The following is a 14,479-nucleotide window of genomic DNA, read 5'->3' as shown; positions in this document are numbered from 1 at the left end:
GGCGTGACCACTGGCACCTAAAAGCACTCGTTGGTTGAGGCGTAGATTGTACTGCCGAGGTCCGCCCTAGAAGGCCGATATTTGAAGCACAAAGGACAGGCATCCTTGTGAATGGATAGTTCATGAATAGATAATTTGTGAATAGACAAAAGAATCTATTGATCTATTGTCAAGTTCAGACAATGAATGGCCGCCTAATTTGGTCTCGGGAGGAACCCTGGAAAGTTCGGTTCAGCTGAGTCAGATGACGAGAACTGCCGTGCCACCATTCTTCCAAGGGAGGCAACTCTTTCTTTCTTTCCTTCTCTCCAGGACACTTGCAGTGACCTTGACTTCTTCAACCCTTCTGCTGCGTATTCGCAGTCTCACTCTTCTCGGACCTTCCCGCCACTCGCGCTTCACTATCGTCGCCTTTTCCTCGAAATCGACGTGACTCAACCCGGTTTCTTGCCCCTCGCCTACACCCCGCGGAACGTGGGCCATTCAGTCTCTCTCCTCTTCTCCGCATCTCTCTCCGAGAGTTCCCTCTCATCATACTTCATCCCTGCGATACACCTATTCGCGACGTTCCTTGTGACTTTGATCATTGTCGCAACACTCTAACGCCGTTTTCGTCGTATCGCGCGAACACCACACGTCGCGACTACCACTCTTCAACTTCTCTTCTGCTATCATCTTGTACCCTACATGCATCTCGACAAGACGCTTAGCTCCCGTTTTATCCGTGACTACAAACAGTTCATCTCGAATCCCTTCAACAACCTAACCCGATCATCTTCTTGTCTCTCATATCAGATTGGCAAAAAGCCACACTTCCACACCTAACTGCAATTTATTCTCGGAGAACCATGTCTTGCCAATCGATTGCTGGGAACCAGTTTCCTTAAGCTTTCTACACGATTTCCGTGTGCCTGCACTATGCACTTTCCCCCGTTTTTTGCAGGCTTTCGACGCCCTTGCTTTTCTTCACGTCCGACTCACTGATCACCTCTCAACTCTTCGCAACGCCCTCTCTTCTTCATACACATTTCTTCCAATCACAAGTTTTTCTTTGCCTGGTGCGCGCAAAACTCGTTCCAGGCAGTCTCACTTTCACATCGAAGAAGCCACTCCGCTGAAAGCATCGACAACCCAATGGCCTCCCAAATGAGCAACGCTACCTCACATCGGGGCTCGTGGGGCTCCGTATCATCTGCTTTCTCTAATCTCGAGATGTCTTTCTCCCACGACAGTTGCTATGGCTCGGACGAAGTCTCGGTCACCTCGAATGGCTGCACCCCAGCGCAGCCCAATGTTTCCACCGCCACTACCAAGCCGTCTTTGCGCCCGTTCTTGAAATCTATCCTCAAAAATCCAACCATCGCCATGGAATCCGACGAAGAGTCCGAATCGGAATCGGGTTATAGCTCGGATGACATCGGTTCCGAGTACGATGCTCTTTCCGATGAATATGATGAAGAGGACGACGGTGACATATCTGACTTCTCCGTTTGGGATTCGACAAACGGAGACGTCCCTGAGTCGCACGAGGACCACACTGAGTCGTTTGACGATGCCTTCATCTCCTTCGAAGAGAACTCCGTGCGGTTTGATCCTAAGGTGCAGTACATCGACAATGCTGAAGTCTCGGATGATGAACTTTCTGAATCCCAAATGACTTGTCATGAAATGATGATGCTCGCTCGGGAGTCCAGCGGTACCCAGACTCTTCTGGACCATCTCGACAAAATGGACCTCGATAAGGCGAGTCAACTCGAGGATTGCCCCCGAGGGATTCAAAAGCCCACCGATCATTCAGAGGAGTTTTCACGCGACGCTGTGGATCTGGATCGCAGTCTCTTTGTCGCTTACATGAATGGGATGCGTGGAATCGCTACGCCAAAGTACCAAACATACCTTCGAGGTCAAGTCGATCACATTCGCTTGGGCAAAGACATCGAATTCATGGACACCGAAGGCGCACCTACATTGTACCTCGACTTGGTCTCCAGCCATGTCATCGGAACCTTCTGCAATCTCCTTGCTGAAGACGAGCTAAAGGAGTTGATCCCACTTTGCGTCGAAGAGTACGCCCGTGTCCACAACGATACACGTTCGTCGCCCCAGGACTTGGCACACCATCAAGCTCTGTTGAAGACAATCGAAACATTCCTGCTCGACAGACTGGCCGATGGTCGCGTCAACATCGAACCTGATGAGCTCAGCTTTTTCGCCGGCGGCATTGTACACGAACTCGGTACAAAGGCCTTGCCCGCATTGGTCTAAAACCTGTTTACGCAACTAACCATCAACGCTACGACTTTACGATTATGAGAAAACGTTTCTTTCGGATTCGCCCACTATCGGGCGAAGCACACAATCACGGGATTTAAGCCAGGAAATGGCAGCAAAAGCAATCAAATTTCTCACAAGCTGCTTTCGGCCTAGGATCTGACAATGGTCATGTATCTCTCCCGGACTACATAGCATTTGATATTCAAAAATCATTTCAAATCTTCAACGGATTCTAAGTAAACAGACGTACAACGTAACTGCGAATGTTCTTACGGTCTACTAGTATGCCACTGGCCAAAGATATCGGACCCTCATCCTACCCCATCCAAGTTGCGCTCTGCAATACACTGAACAAGTCTCAGACTTCAGTCTAGATGAGTACAGGCCACACCTGATCTTATCCGAAATAGCTCACCCTCGAAAGCCCCGACCGCCTCTGGCACTACATCCGCACTGTTACCAGAACCGCACATGTGAGTACACAGTACATCGTACAACGACCCCGATCTCCTCCAGCTTCTCCGACTCCCAGCTCTACGGAGCAAGCCACACTGTACACATACGAACCAATCATTCGAGTCCGATGTACAACTTACATTGTGCTAGAACATATGCGATCATCGGCAGAGCCCACCAACCTCAAACCTAGCGTTTCAAGTGCCGCTCTCGCCCCTGACAGCCCCATCGTCCTTATTTCGTGTGCAATTTCATTGGTTTCTCTATTCGGTAGGGATATGCCGAGACAGACTGGCACCGGGTAGGTATTTGGATAGTAGTTGAGAGGTGAGTCACCTCCAGTAGAGGGCTGTTGTTGGTGCTGGTGGTTCGTTATAACCTACTACTGTGGTGTATTGTACTGTTGTAAAAGGTCGTCAATATGTCCTAGACTCTAGAGGGGGTGATATCCTTAATCCATTGCGATTCTTCGTTTCTTTTTTGCATAGTACTAGATTGGACCCATCCAGAGTGGGACTTTCTGCAGGGACTTTTACTCCGTCGCAGCTAGCAGGAATCGTTAGCGGGTTCATCGATGGGTATTGCAGTACGATGTGTCGATGTAAAATCAAGGACAACCAACACACGGGCATGGATCCCGAGCGATAGCATAGGCATAATTGAATGAACGCTGAAAGGCCAGTGTGCCAAGTTCCGTTAGCATGCAGCTTACACGTTCCATGTGTCTACACGATAGTAGAAGTTGGCGCGAGGGTTATTATATCTATCAAGGACATCGGGATTTGCTCTGCGACACTACTTAACAACATCACATAACTCGAAAAAGCAAAGAGACTGAAAAGACCTGTATACTTCGATCTATCATGGCGCACCTGCGGAGTACAGTATGAACATAAGTCCCTGGACCCTGGCAATGGCATGATCTCCAAATGACATATCATATACCAACGCCACATGCCTATTATTATCAGAGTCGAGGCGTCGACTCGCCGTTTTTAGGTTCAATTTCGTCGATCCCAACGGCGCAGAGCACAGACAGCACGGGGAGGAAAGAAAAAGGTTCGGCACACATAAATGGGGTGACGGACGATAGCGGTGAAGGGGACTCTGGCTTGAACGAAACTGTCGTTGACTCGTTTCCTTTTGATTTGTTCTTTTCTCACTTTCCTTTTCTGGTTCTGATACTCGACGATCACAGTTGGCCACATCGGTAACTACTGTACTGTAATTAACTAGGTGTTGTAGTGGGCGTCATGGACTAGTTACCGATTGTGGGTATTTGTTGTCAAGCGTACAACTTCGTAAGGTAAGCTTCTGGAATCAGGATTAATAGTACTCCGTACGGAGTACAACTTAGGGGTAGAAGGCGGAGATACTCGGCCATCCCAAAAGGATCCATCGTGCCCCGTCCAGAATCAGTCTCTTGTCGATCGCGCCGGCAGGACTCTTAGTCTTGGCTCTTTCCGGTAGCTCCGGGCACACTACTGTGTAGACTGTGGGGCCACAAAGGCTTGTCATAGGGGCTTTTGACAGCCAGGGACATAGGTGGTGGGGTCTAGTACCTCTTTTCAGTATGAATACGATGGCTCCAGCGATGGAGTCCGTGATGGAGGAGGGCGACGATAGGGTACTGTTATTTCGGTTCTGGTTCCAGGGTCAGCGAAGCAAGTTTTTCGATGGCGATCGTACCACATCGCCACGCGTGCTGTTGTGTGCGATGGAGCCATCGATTGGTTGATTCACACGAGGTCGTGGCGGAAGGCTGATTCGTTGCGGGCGCTGAGGTTGCTGAGGTTGCTGATGTGGTGAGGAACAACGCGGTGCGATACGAGTGAGCTCGTATGTTCATTGATGCGCGTAAGCTCGTACTTGAGCATGGATGCTGTTGTGAGCTGCTTCTAGGGCTGATGCCCGGGTGGTACGGAGCAGGGGAGATGCTTGGAGGTGAGATCTGGTGAGATCTGATACCGATCATGGCTGGACCTATGGGAGAGTCCTCCTGCATGGTGCAATGGTACTTCATACTGCGCACTTCGTACCAACTTGTATATGTCGTACATCGTCGCCCTTTTTTTATTCAATCTCTCTACGGAAAACAAAACGAGACTGTGGATTCCGATTATCCTCATGGCCAGACCCAGGGCCGGTCAGCACAAACCCCATTGTAATAATCGTTAGTGAGTGCTAGTGTTCTCTACTAGAGGCCCATTGCTCATAGCCACATCACGTGCGTCCCATTTTACCTTTTATCATCTCCGTGAGGCGCAGCTATGCTTTTCCCCTTTGGGCCTTTGGTGCCCGGCGCTTGCCGTTTCTGAGCACTGAGTACGGAGTACTACTACTAGTAAGTCCATACTACTCAAGGCAACAAGGCGGAAAAACCTTAAGTCACTGACTGAACTAGTTATCCATGAAGTGAATTGGGAAGCAGACAAGTCTGCTCCGTACACCCAATGTAGCGGGTAGCATGGGAACCAAGGATCTCCCAACACATAAGTTATAACTAAGTAGTTGGGGTTTAACGTCACAAGCCTTTTTCCACATCATGAGTCTATCCGTGAAGCCTGCGAACTCACGGCGTCGGCACGGGAAGGGCCATGCGGAAGGTCGAGCATCCCGTCCGGATCACGGTTGTTATTGTTCTCCGACATAGGTTCTAACCTATGGAGGTTTTTTATGTTATGATTAGGTATGCTTGCGATCGATGCCATTGTCCGACCTAGTGCACCCTACCCCGATGTGTAACCTTGGACCTATTAAAGAATAGATGGGGAAGAGAGATTGTGTTGTAGGTATGGATGGAATGCTTATATATTCTAAGGCTGTTCCATGATAAACCTAATGGACCCCATACCTAATCGTCTGCGACATGGTTGACCAGTGCCAGTGGTTCCATCTTTTTGGAATTGTTATTTCCAACAAACGGCTTGGCTCTATCCATCTTTCCAAATTCGAGGAAGTATTTAAGTCCTACTATCTCTTTTGGTTTCTGACAGAAGATAGAGGCACATTGGTATTGTTGATAACCGTGCCAAGAGCCCAGCAGCGTCCATTAAACCCACATGGGCAACAATCGCTCACTGAGCAATCATTGGCTAACTAACACCTACCTACAGTAACAGGACCCTGAGCGCCCGCCCTCTTCAAGCGACCGGACCCCGATCGGAGAGATCGTGGTTCCGGCAGACACAATAATGAGAAAGTGTTGTTCTGAGCTCCTCATTCGCTCTAGTGGTTGCGCTGATAAATGAAGACTCTAGTTCCACGGAATGTAGCTGGATAGGAGTTCGGCAAGGGAGTTGATTGGCGATCCAGAGTTGAGATACACAGATTGAAGTACGGATCAGGTACGGGGCACCGCATGGGAGCTCGGTAGATTGCCGCTTATCGAGTTGATTAGCGTGATCTAGTGAATTGAGAGAAATTTGTCTCAGAAGCTACCCTGGAAGCGGTACTGCGAACCGTTATTGCCTCCGTTCGGACTTCGGAGGTTAGAGTTTGCAAAGAGTGGGAAATGGAGACCGGGTATGCGTAGCATGGCGGCGCTTGTGCGCCACAGGCTTAACCTCGTGTGCCCCTGGGACCCGTGGAACGGCCGGGGAACGTGTGGAAAAAGGATGTCGTGCGCTAACAGCCGCACTACTGAATGTGCCCCATGGTAGCGGATCCTACTTACATGGAAAACATGTCAGATCGGACGGAATTTAGAAATTCTTTCGGAGATATCCATCATCCTGGAAGCCGGATAATAACTGGATAATATGTACGATGCATGCAGACCCTGCGAGAACATCTTTTAGAAATACTTGGAGGCAAAAATCAATAGGTGCACTAAAACAGTATGGCGTCGAAGCCAAATGGATCCCCCCGCCTGGTTCCATGGAACAGAAGCTGATGATTGGCGGCAAGCAGCCAATGGGACCTGAAACGCGGTACAGGCGGGGCATTTTTAGTGCGCCGATCTCTGGAACATTGTTCGGTTTTCCCCCTGGCGCCACTTTTGTAAACGTGGGTTTTGCTTTTTTCTTTCCGAAATAGGGGGAAAGTCGTATACTGCGTGGAATAGCTCCGTGAATAATCGAGTGTACAAAAGTTCCGGAGTAAGGAGTAGAGGGCCTATATGTATATGTCAATAGCCTATAGCGTTTCAGAATAAGCATCCTGAAATCCTGAATAAGGTACAGGGGTCTTTACAATGCAACCTGAATGAAAGAGTAAGATGGTAAAATTTGTATACAGACGCCCCGTACTCCGTACAATGTAAATTAATTATTCCTTTTCGGTGGTCGACCCCGAATATTCCAAGTCTCCACCGAGTCGCATGGGATGATCACCTCTCCTGACTCTCATCCGACGTGGCTCTCTTCCTCTGCTTCACTCTTGCTTCATACTTCCAGCCATTCCCCTGTCAACACCAATGAGTTATGACCACTGAGCGCATCTTTGATCCAAACGGGTAAGTTGGAAACCCGCCCTCATTTGTCACGGGGGGCCATCGGACGTTGCGCATGTAGTCGTACAAGACTGCAAAGGCGCAAGATGAGCCCCCAATTTCACCCATACTCAGCTTTCGCTCGCAGTATCGTGTCAGGCTGACGTTACTGGGAGTACAGGATGATTTAGAAATTCGAGTTCTACCCAGCGCCTTCCTGTCCTGATCGAGGAAGGTCCGCGACGGAACACAGACAAAAAAGAGACAATTAGAAGTCTCGAAGCCGTCGAGCCCTCGAGCCCTCGACCTAAATTTACTTTGGGGTACAATGCAGTCCTTCAAAGCACCCGAACTCCTGGATACCGGGGCCCTGTCCTCCCGTTCGCGCAGCCCCAGTGTCGTCTCCAGCGATTCGCAGTTCTCTCGAGTCAACCTCATGTCCCCTCCGTCCGTCACGCCGTCCGCAGCTTTCATTTCGCCATCTGCGGCTTCAGATATCATTTCCGCTGACCAGGAATTCAACGCTGCTGATTTTGTCGCCGAGGATGAGGAGACCGGTCTCGTCGCCAGTGCGCTGGTAACCCCGGCTGCGCTCTCGCTCCTGAACGGATTCCTCGATAACCTGCTATTCAACATTCTCGCCGCTTCAAAGTCGACACAGCTCGCCCGCATTCGCCCCGCCATGGCCGATGTCCTGAAACCTCGACTGGCCAAGGAAGTCGTGGCCGCGGCCGAAGAAGAGTTGAACGAATACATGGGTGGACCGGAAGACGAGCAGAATGAGTTCCGCGGTGGTCAGGAGCCTGCCGGCGATTTCGATCTGGTCCGCTCATGGAAGCTGACCCGCCTACGATGCATGGTCTATACTCGATTGGGCGATATGGAGGAAGACGACGAGGACGAGTTCATCGCTCAGGATTGTCTTGGGGAGACCGATGGGGCACCTCGCAGATTTACCAGCCACGTTGACAACATTACCCCAGCGGCCTCTATTTTCCTTACCTCGATAATCGAATACATCGGTGAGCGTGCACTCGTCATTGCCGGCGAGACAGCGCGGTCGCGCTTGTCAGCACAGCTGAACGATGGCGAGGGTTTCAATGGATCTGGCGACGAGCGGAGGAGGATCGACCGACTTGTAGTGGAAGATCTAGATATGGAGAAGTTGGCTCTGAATGCGACCTTGGGTCGCTTGTGGCGAACGTGGAGGCAGCGCAGACGCGGAACCACTCTTTCCCGAACACTATCCCGCGACTCATTCCGCCGTCGTGGTTATTCCCTCGCAAACAGCCGAAAGAGCAGCATTGCGACTATTGAAGAGCCGGTGACTCCTAAGGAGCCTCTCCCTGTGGAGGCGCCCCCGACTCTCGATCCGGCCGCCGTTCCCTTGCCAATGAGCGATTTCGACGTCCAAGAAATTGAGGTCCCCGGTTACAATGGTGAATTGGAAGGAGAGGTGCAGACTATGCAGGCGATGGTTGCCCACAAGGTGCGACCACGCAGTTTAATGGTATTTTCATCGCCATCCCTTGTGCAGAAACCGTCTGGTTCAGCGAACAGCTCGCCCGTGAGCGCGTCAGCTCTTGAACCCGGCAAATCAGCCCGTCATGCTCGCGCGAGGTCTCTACCCAACAATGAATCGTCCGTTCCCAACTCTGTTGAGGATGAGCCAGAGTCGCCAACAGACCAACCATCTCCAACGCCGTCTGAGAAGAAGCAACTCGAGACTATGTACGAGGATGACGAATCCGCAGAATATGTGGATGCAGCCGAAACTGCTACCCCTGGCATCGCTATCACGACAGAACACGAAGAGATCCTGCCCCTCGAACCCGCAACAGAAGGTTCCGAACATGCGAGAATGTCGATCCTGCATGAGGAGGAGGAGGAGGCGCCCATGGCAGTCAACGAGATGATTGCATCTTTGCGCGCTAGCGCCCAAGATGATGACTCTGTGACCGATCAATCCAATAGTGCTCGCGTCTCTGTTGCATCCTTGGGTGATCGACCGAATCAGAAAGATCCAGAGGTTATCGAGGGTGTTGGTTTGTGCGAAAAGCCGAAACTGACTTCGACGATACATCGGCCGAAACGCCAACCCTCTAGGGATACCAATTTACTGAATGCAAGGTCGATCTCTCCTCAAACTAGCGACTCTGAAATGCAAGCCGTTGAGGAGAATCAGCCTCCAAGGCAAGGGGTAGAGACCACGCCGGCTCCGTCCGCACCCCCCATCGAGGCTGTCACATCTTCTACTGATCGTGATGCGACCAATGATGGTCGGAATAATACAATCATGACCACCACACCTCCAACTCGGTCTTTGGAGGAAGACACTGCTGTGGAAAATCGTCGTAAATCCTACGCACCTTCCGATATCTCTCGTCCGACTTCCGTTTCAAGCGGTTCGCAAAAATCAAAGCCCCGCCATAGACCTGCTCCTTTGGAAGTTGTATCCAACAACCGAATTTCTTCCGCCTCTGCCATTGAACGAGCTGCGGTTCAGCGTATGCCTGGGCCGTCGGTGGCTTCACCGGTCAACAGCAAATCTCGTCGATCTGGGAGCTTCAGTAGTGCTCGTGACAGCAGGCGACCAGTGACCGCTGGCTCAGCAACATCGCAGGTCTCAACCAAGTTGAAGGGCCTCATCGCTCGACCACAGGGTGAATCCGGTTCGCTTCGCATGCGCAGCTCATCTGAAACCAGTCGCGGATCTGGCGGCAGTGGAGATTCTACCGAGAACGAGGTTGCCGATCTGGACAAGCTGATCAACAGTGACGAGACCATTCACTACACTCTTACTCCCCGCAGTGTGAGGGAGATGACCTTCCCTGAACCGTCAAACAAAAAAGCTTCTCGATCAGAGACGGCGGACACCTCAGATCCTGCTGATTCCGTCAAGACCACCGCCCCCCCAATTGAAGAGAAGCACCGTCCTCAGGCTTCGGTTTCCTCGAAGGCAACTGGAGAGATGACTCTAATCTCCCGTACCAGATCAATCGAGTCACCCAAGCCCGTCCCGCTTACGACGCGCATGACTAACATATCGTCAAGTAACGTCTCAATGGCGTCGAGGTCTTCTAGCAGGATTGGTCAAGCGCGCGACGCAAGAGTTGCGGCCTCAGATTCCACGCGTGACTTTGCGGAGTTTATGAGATCTACTGGCCCTGCTGTGCCGTACGAGAGTAAGCCTTTTATCCCTGCCGAGAGCACGAAGCCCGTGAGGTCCCCATCCAGTCTCTCCACAACCACCCGGGGAAACAAGCCCAAACTTCAAGCTCGTTCTGCGGAGACGAAGGGTTCGCAAACATCGGACCTCATCGACTTCATTCGCGAGGGACCTCCTATGCCGGCTGGTGCTCACCGAATTCCTCGGACGGTGGCACCGTTCCGCAACACCATCGATTCGGACGAGATGCCGATGGGCAACACCACCTCGAGCTCTATTGCTAGCACCCGTACCGGATCTACACCCAAAGAGTCATCAACATCTCTTGGCTCGCGGACTGCGTTGCTGGATTCAAACAAGGCCACGGCATCAGGAAGCGCCACGGCCTACGAGGATCCCAAGCCTGTGCGGAAGCAACGCCGTGTTCCAGATCCCTACGCTATTGATGATGATGACGATGACGCGCTGTTGGAAGAGCTCTTGGAAATGGAAGAGAATCCCAAGCCCAAACGCGAAGAGGAGAGCCTGATGGATTTCCTTCGCAGTGCCCCTCCCCTCCTGCCTCTGAAGAAGCTCCCCAGCCCTTTGTTTTGAGCAACACTGCTGGGTCGAATGGTCAATCTGGCGCAGCGGGCATGAAGGCCCGTCTGCTCCGCAGTTCTCAGACCTCCCTGCGCTCACAAAACACCCCCACCAGGATCCAGACCAACTATTCTTCCAAGGTTGGCATGGAGCGCAACAATGGCACCATTCCTTATGCTGCCAACCGCAAGACCGACACGGGCGATCTGGCGGATTTCCTTCGAAATACTGGGCCTCAGGGTCCCACACAACCTTCATCTGCACAGATGGGCAGAAAGGATGGGGGTCTCTCTCGTTTCTTCACTCGCCGCAAAAAAACCGAGGCCTAATGGGTTGAAAGCACCCTGACGACATTTTCGACTAATGTCTTGCTTTGCTGAGCGTTCCAATTCATCTAACGATACACATCATGTCCATCTCTTTGGTCTTCTCTTTTTGTGCTAAAGTACTCCCATCTCTCTCACTTTCTTTCTCTGAACATCCTTACATCTTCCGATTTTCACTGTCTACTCCGGCTACGACCAGGTGGCTTTTTCCTATTATCCCCTTGCACTCGTGTGCCACTTTCTTTTCATCTTTGCGAGGCTGGACAATCAATATGGGATTCGGTTTCTTTACTTTTCTGTTTCTTGGGACATTGTCATAGCTTTTGTGAATTTCAAGATACCATGCCTGTGCCTAGGCCATTATCAGCGCCTTGACACTCAGAAACCATCTCATTTTATTCCTGACATAAAAGAACCAATACCTAAGAATAAACTAGTTGTACAAGTATCACAATAGATAAGGACATAAATATTGACAACGTCACATTTAGAACGAGACATGCCTCAGTCAAAATCCATAGATCCCACATCCCAAACCCGGAACAAGGTTGATCCGCACTCCTTACCAGCTGTCATCAACACCGTCAAGCATCCGTGTTTACAACCGCCAATTCCACGCCACAATGGGTTCCTCACCGATCACGCTGAGGGCTATCATTGGCTTCCTCTTCGTCTTTGTCCAGCTCGCTTACTCCTTAAAATTTGACCTTGTTGCCACCTCCGGCGGTGGTAAGAACGAGCGATGCATTCGCAACTTCGTCTCGAAAGACCAGCTTGTCGTTGTCACAGCCACTGTTGGTGGAACGAAGGGTGATGGCCAGAAGGTCAACATTCATGTATGTGCGATTCTTTCCAGAGGTGGATGTACTTGTTTGCATCTTCGTCTTGCTGTTACTCAATCCACGTCAAATTGCGGACCGCGACTAACACCTCTCTTTCTCTTCAGATTAAGGATGCCATGGGCAACGAATACGGACGCCCTAGAGATGTTGTTGGCGAGACGCGCCAGCTGTTCACTTCGCCCGCGGACACGGCTTTTGACGTCTGCTTCGAGAACATCCTTACTGGCTACAGTGAGTGGCGATCCTATTGAGCAAACGCTGCAATCTTTATGGACAAAGTTGGACACTGCGAAGGAATGATAACTAAGACGATTTAAACCCTCTCAGACAGCATCTCAAACCCTAGCCGCCCGATTGAACTCGACGTCGACATTGGCGCCGACGCCCGCGACTGGAACAGCATCCAGTCCCAGGAGAAACTCAAGCCCGTTGAGACGGACCTTCGCCGTATCGAGGAGATGGTTGCCGATATCGTCACCGAGATGGAGTACCTGCGTGCGCGTGAGCAGCGTCTGCGTGATACCAACGAGAGCACCAATGAGCGTGTGAAATGGTTCGCCTTCGGCACCATGGGTATGCTTGTTGGGCTCGGTGCTTGGCAGGTTGTCTACCTGAGGGCTTATTTCAGGTGTGTTTGGCTGAGATTGCGATGTGGAGAGCAATTGGTTACTGACTGTTATGTTCTCGCAGATCTAAGCACCTTATCTAGATTTCCTGGAGACTGGAACGGTTGCATTTTTGATGGTTCTCTTGCGCTTTTTTGGTTTTGCAGCGGTTGCATTGCAATTCCTCTTGTTTTATTTTAATGTCAAGTGGCATTCTGTTCAACAGTTATGATCTCAATGATATAAAATGTACACCATGCTCTGCAGCCTGGCGATAATAACAACTTCTACTTCTTATATCTGATGGCTTGGGACGGTGTTCAGACGCAATGGAGGGCTCTTCCATGTAGCCCAGTAAGGTACGACCAAAGTATTTAGGCGTTCATAGCACGATAGATGGACCACTATGTGAAGAAGTGTATAGATCGATGTTGCAAAGGGGTTCCGGGTTCATAAGACCACATCACAGTCTCACGGAAAGACCATGAAACTAGTAGATAGCGTACTTGCTTAAGCCACTGAGAACACTTGGATCGGCGCATAGACTGAGAGAGGTGGCGCTATGTCGGTGAAGTGTGTACTTTCTCAATAGGATATTTTGGCTTGCAAACAATACAAACACCGGGCATTGCAGGAGCGCTCGGTTCCCCGAGGCATTACAGCGGATGATGTCAATGCCGAGCTTCAAACCCCAACTCCCTGAGTCCTAGAGGAAAAAGAAGTCTCAAGCTCCAAACATCAATATGTCTGCGCCACGCATGCTCCATCGCCTTGTGCGACCAGTGCCATCATCCCTAAGCACAATTGCCAGACTGAACCGTCAGTTCGGCGCATCAGCTCTACGTCTTAAGAATGCCGACGACGAAATTAAGGATACCCGCGACAAAGCTGCTGATGCAGTAAAGGCGCACCGCGCCAACCAGGCTGACAAGTCGCCAAATCAATTCATCCCCAATACGACCTCCACCATGACAAAGGACTTTCCCAACGTCGGCGAGAACCCTCCGCCGCCGGACATGATCAACTCTGCCGCTCCCAACTACAGACCCAACGATCCCTACCCCGGAAGAATCGAGCATTTCACCGGCGGTCGCCAGGATGACGGAGCGCAGAAGCCCGAGCTGGGCGTCGGCGAGATGGAGGGTATCACGTTTAAGGTTGAGCCTTTGAAGCGCGAAGGAGAGGAAGTTGCCACGAAGAGGGCGCGTCTACTATGTTCGTTCCTGACCCCATGCATATACCTTGGTACCAATGGCTAGGCCGAGGTCCCGGTGCATGCATATACCGACAATGATTCAAGCTAACCACTTTCATTCCAGACCAGAGCCGCAAGCGCGGAATCCTGGAGTCGGACTTGCTCCTCTCCACTTTCGCGGACGTCTACTTGGGTAAGATGAACCACGATCAGCTCACCGAGTATGACCGCTTCCTTGACGAGAATGACTGGGACATCTACTACTGGGCAACACAAGATCCGCCAGAGAAGGTCCCCGAATCGACTCCGAAGGAGGATACCATCACTGAGACCTGGAAGGAGACTGGTGCCAAGAGCGGTGAATGGGCTCAGACAATTGGTGCTTTCCGGGCTGCTTACCGACCCGTTCCTTCACGCTGGCAGGACTCTGAGGTTCTCAAATTGCTCAGAGAGCATGTTCGGGACAAGAGTGCTACTGGCTTTGAGAAGGCCAAGAATAAGAGAACTGGTGGTGGTGGCTTGGGAAGAATGCCTGATGTTCAAACCTTCAATTCCTAGGGATCTGTTGGAGAGACTGAGCTTGAGAGTGTTTCTCGGA

The 14,479-nt window shown here is 51.1% G+C and overlaps 5 protein-coding genes across 5 annotated transcripts; all 5 read left to right on the top strand.

Annotated features, from left to right (window-relative positions):
* Positions 1–1,134: 1,134 nt before the first annotated feature.
* On the top strand, positions 1,135–2,265 carry N7515_003306 (uncharacterized protein; the record flags this gene model as incomplete). Its single annotated transcript, XM_056664050.1, has 1 exon — positions 1,135–2,265. The coding sequence occupies one exon, from the start codon at positions 1,135–1,137 to the stop codon at positions 2,263–2,265; it is 1,131 nt and encodes a 376-aa protein (XP_056523107.1).
* Positions 2,266–7,490: 5,225 nt separating this feature from the next.
* On the top strand, positions 7,491–10,925 carry N7515_003305 (uncharacterized protein; the record flags this gene model as incomplete). The annotated part of the gene is made up of 1 exon (XM_056664049.1): positions 7,491–10,925. One exon carries the CDS (start codon positions 7,491–7,493, stop codon positions 10,923–10,925), a length of 3,435 nt encoding a protein of 1,144 aa, XP_056523106.1.
* A 41-nt stretch (positions 10,926–10,966) lies between these two features.
* On the top strand, positions 10,967–11,242 carry N7515_003304 (uncharacterized protein; the record flags this gene model as incomplete). Its single annotated transcript, XM_056664048.1, has 1 exon — positions 10,967–11,242. The coding sequence occupies one exon, from the start codon at positions 10,967–10,969 to the stop codon at positions 11,240–11,242; it is 276 nt and encodes a 91-aa protein (XP_056523105.1).
* A 620-nt stretch (positions 11,243–11,862) lies between these two features.
* N7515_003303 (p24 family protein) lies at positions 11,863–12,790 on the top strand (the record flags this gene model as incomplete). The annotated part of the gene is made up of 4 exons (XM_056664047.1): positions 11,863–12,075; positions 12,186–12,312; positions 12,409–12,709; positions 12,772–12,790. The coding sequence occupies 4 exons, from the start codon at positions 11,863–11,865 to the stop codon at positions 12,788–12,790; spliced, it is 660 nt and encodes a 219-aa protein (XP_056523104.1).
* A 639-nt stretch (positions 12,791–13,429) lies between these two features.
* On the top strand, positions 13,430–14,439 carry N7515_003302 (succinate dehydrogenase assembly factor 2; the record flags this gene model as incomplete). The annotated part of the gene is made up of 2 exons (XM_056664046.1): positions 13,430–13,901; positions 14,006–14,439. The coding sequence occupies 2 exons, from the start codon at positions 13,430–13,432 to the stop codon at positions 14,437–14,439; spliced, it is 906 nt and encodes a 301-aa protein (XP_056523103.1).
* Positions 14,440–14,479: the final 40 nt, after the last annotated feature.

This window comes from Penicillium bovifimosum (genome assembly GCF_028826915.1).
Source record: "Penicillium bovifimosum strain IBT 22155 chromosome Unknown utg000003l_segment0_segment0, whole genome shotgun sequence".
NCBI classification, from domain to species: domain Eukaryota; kingdom Fungi; phylum Ascomycota; class Eurotiomycetes; order Eurotiales; family Aspergillaceae; genus Penicillium; species Penicillium bovifimosum.
Note: the sequence above shows the minus strand (reverse complement) of the source record. Positions and strands in the feature narration are given on the sequence as shown.